Raw genomic sequence first — 3,108 nt, 5'->3', positions numbered from 1 at the left:
CACCGTGCTGGGCTCCCCGCACCGCGCCGTGGCCGCCTGGCTGGGAGGCTCCATCATGGCATCCCGGGATTCCTTCCAGAGTCTGTGGCTCAGCCGCCGGGAGTACGAGGAGGAGGGCCCGTGGGCCATCTACAAGTACCATCTATGAGCATATAAAGTTCTGGTTCTGTGGGCTTTGAGTGCTGTGGCGTGCTTTAGGCCCAGGGAGGTGTGCAGAGGATGGGGTCCCGGCAGGGGTTTGGGGTTGGGGCCCCTGGCACACCTGAGTCACACCCGCCTCCGCGCCCTGCCACTCCCCAGGTCCCGGCAGTCTCTCCCTCCTAGAGCCCCCGAGCCCCTTGGCATTGGCCCTGGTCTAACCTGACCTTTATTGCACCCCAAGGGCAAACACAGAGAGTGGCTGCTGTGGGTTTTGCCCCGTTGCCCTGGCGACAAGTGCAATTACCCTTGATTGCCAGCTGGTTGCCATGGCAATTTCAAACATAATGTAATAACCCACACAGCCTGGAGTGAGTCATGGTGGGGGCAGCCCCTTCCCCTAGCTCCTGAGGAAAAGACTATTTGCCCTCCCCCATCCTGGGCTCTATTCAGGGGGCTGGGGCCGGCAACATAGACGGCAGCCACACAGTCCCATGGTGGCTGGGAACCGGGAGCATTGCCTGCCCCCTAGGGACAGTGCCTATCAGGGTGTGGGCTTCTTGGGGGAGCTTGCCTGGGAGTGAGTGATCGCCTATCATTGGACTTGGCTGGGGCTCAGTGCTGATTGGCAGGGATGTGGGAGTGCTGGCCTTTGGTGTCCTGGGACAGGAAGTGGGGGTGAGGGAGCAGATGAGGCCTGGCTCTGGGGGTGGCGTGGAGGGGTACACCTGAGCTGTGGATGGGACTCGGGCCTGGTTTGTGGGTTCTGTGGATATGGAGGCTCACACCTCATCCTGCCTCTCTGACTGCCCAGCCTGAGTGAGAGCCAGAATAGTCAACTTTGGGCTCCCTTCTCCCCTTTGGCCCCCCAGCCCAGGCAGCTCCCGCCTCCCCAGGAGGTCTCATAGGGGCTACTGGGCAATGCCAATGCCCATGCCAATTGCCCATGCCAATTGCCCCTGCTCTTGTCCCAAACTCTGCCCTGCACTGGGGCCTCCCGCCGTCCCTCTGGCCAGGGTGGTGGCTAGAAGCCACGGCTCCTGACCTCGTCTGGCTCTGAAAGGGGGGTAGAAATGGACCTGTCCCCCGAGCCCGTGGTCTGGCAGAGTTGAAGGGGTGGCGTGGAGCTGGTGTGGCTACTTCACCCCTGGAGGACAGCTTGAGATCGAGCCAAGACGAGGAAGCCCTCCTCTGCCTGAGCTGCTCTGGCTGGAGGCTGGAGGCTGGAGGCTGGAGGCTGGAGGCCGGAGGCTGGAGGCTGGAGGCCGGAGGGATGAGCTGTGGCCCAGCCCAGCCCTGGGCTCTGTCTTCAGGTTGCTCGCTGCACAAAAGACAAAGACGGGTTTCATCTCCCGCCACAAACACACAGGCACACGCGCACATACACACACACACACCTGAGCGTGAGGGGCTGCGCTAAGTGTAGAGACTAGAAACAGCCAATAGCATAGGGTTACACAGCCCTGCCCACCGCCAGCCATGGTCCGGTCTCTTCCCATTTCCTGTCCCCACACCCTGACTCAGTCTCCACAGTCCTGAGGCCTGTGTCATACAGGAAGGGACCAGAGTCCCCAGGGACCCGTGGCTCCAGGGACTAGCTACCGCATCCATGCGCACACGTGAGCGAGCACGCCTGAGTGCACACAGAATGCAGACACACGTGCCCCCAGGCACCACTGCACACACAGTGCCGTTGCCTTCTCCGTCAACAACAGAAGAGCACGCGCACACACACACACGTGTGCACACACCCTGCCACGTGCTCTCACCCACAGGCACGTGGAGTGTGCACAGGACCCAGAAGGGGTGGAGCCCTGCCAGCAGCCAGCCGGGCCCCAGCAGCCACCTCTTCCCCTGCCGCTAACCCCCATGCCAGCCTCTGCACGCCTAAATATGCATGCCCTTCGGGAAACAGAAAACATGGTGACACGTGTGACACGTGTGACCTGTGTGAGGTCAGCAGCCCATTGCCCAGCTGTCCATAGAGCTCGGAGAACCACGGTTTCAGGGACAGCGGGCGGACAGCAGGAAGGACCGCGTTCATTCTGCAGACAGAACTAAGCCTCCTGGGAGGAGACACGGGTTCTGTGCTGCAGGCACCAGCTTGCCGGCAGATGCCTGCCCACAGGTGGCATCGGGCTGCCCTGGAAGAGGTGACCCGAAGCCCGGCAGGGTGGGGAGGGGAGGAAGGTAGCCAGGGCAGTCATTCCCCAGGCAGCCTTACCTTCCCCACGCGGGGAGTCACTCCCCTCGGCATCCAAGGGGAGACTCAACATGGCAAAGGGTTGGAGCTGACCCCTCCCAAGATGGGGTTGGCAGGCTCCCTGGGAGGGGTGGGCTGAGTGGAGAAGCCTAAGTCTGCCCTCCAGATAGAGGCCTCGGGGCTTGTGAGGGGAACGGGCCAGCGTTGGCCCACTTGCCTCCCAGACAAGGGACAGAGGATGGCCACGGACTTCCCTTAGCGCTTCTGCCGGGCAGCTCTCAGCCCCTCCGGCCGGGCCCGCCCCGCAGTCCGCCCAAGCCGTGCCGGGCTCCACTGTCTGGGCTCGATCTCCAGCTGCCCTCTGGGTGGAGGAAGGTCCGTGTCCCCAGAGCCCAGCCCAGGCCGCTGACGGTGACGCTGCGCTGGCGTGTTTGAGGGTGACATGACTGGGAAGAAAGCGGAGGCCACACCACGCCGTAGGTGACTCCTCTAGTTTGGGGAATTCAGGGCCATAGAGGGGAGGGCAGACTGGGCCACCCATCCTGGCCCAGACTTGGGGACGGCAAAGGCTGTGGCCTGGCGGGAGTGGGGGTTGGGGTGGAAGGCGAGTCTGCCTGGGGGTCTTGGGGCCTCACTGGCCACCTGCGCCGGGTGCCCCCCCCCGTCTTTATACTCTGGCCCGGAGGCTGGTCTGTGCTGCGCTCGCCCTGGCGCGGCGCACTCGGTGCTTCCCCGCGGGTTTCACCCTTTGGGCTCGCGCCTCCCTG

General features: G+C 63.5%; 1 protein-coding gene across 1 annotated transcript in view; it reads left to right on the top strand.

Moving 5' to 3' along the window:
- The window catches only part of LOC102770499 (protein piccolo), a 3,791-nt gene extending 3,643 nt beyond the window's left edge, over positions 1-148 (top strand). Inside the window, exon 3 of the mRNA XM_006770602.2 lies at positions 48-148. Coding sequence (XP_006770665.1) covers positions 48-148 — 101 coding nt within the window. The remainder of the gene's footprint in view (positions 1-47) is intronic.
- Positions 149-3,108: the final 2,960 nt, after the last annotated feature.

Source organism: Myotis davidii, unplaced genomic scaffold (genome assembly GCF_000327345.1).
Source record: "Myotis davidii unplaced genomic scaffold, ASM32734v1 scaffold663, whole genome shotgun sequence".
In the NCBI taxonomy this organism is placed as follows: Eukaryota; Metazoa; Chordata; class Mammalia; order Chiroptera; family Vespertilionidae; genus Myotis; species Myotis davidii.
The sequence above is the reverse complement of the archived record's forward strand: the minus strand, read 5'-3'. Positions and strand labels throughout refer to the sequence as shown.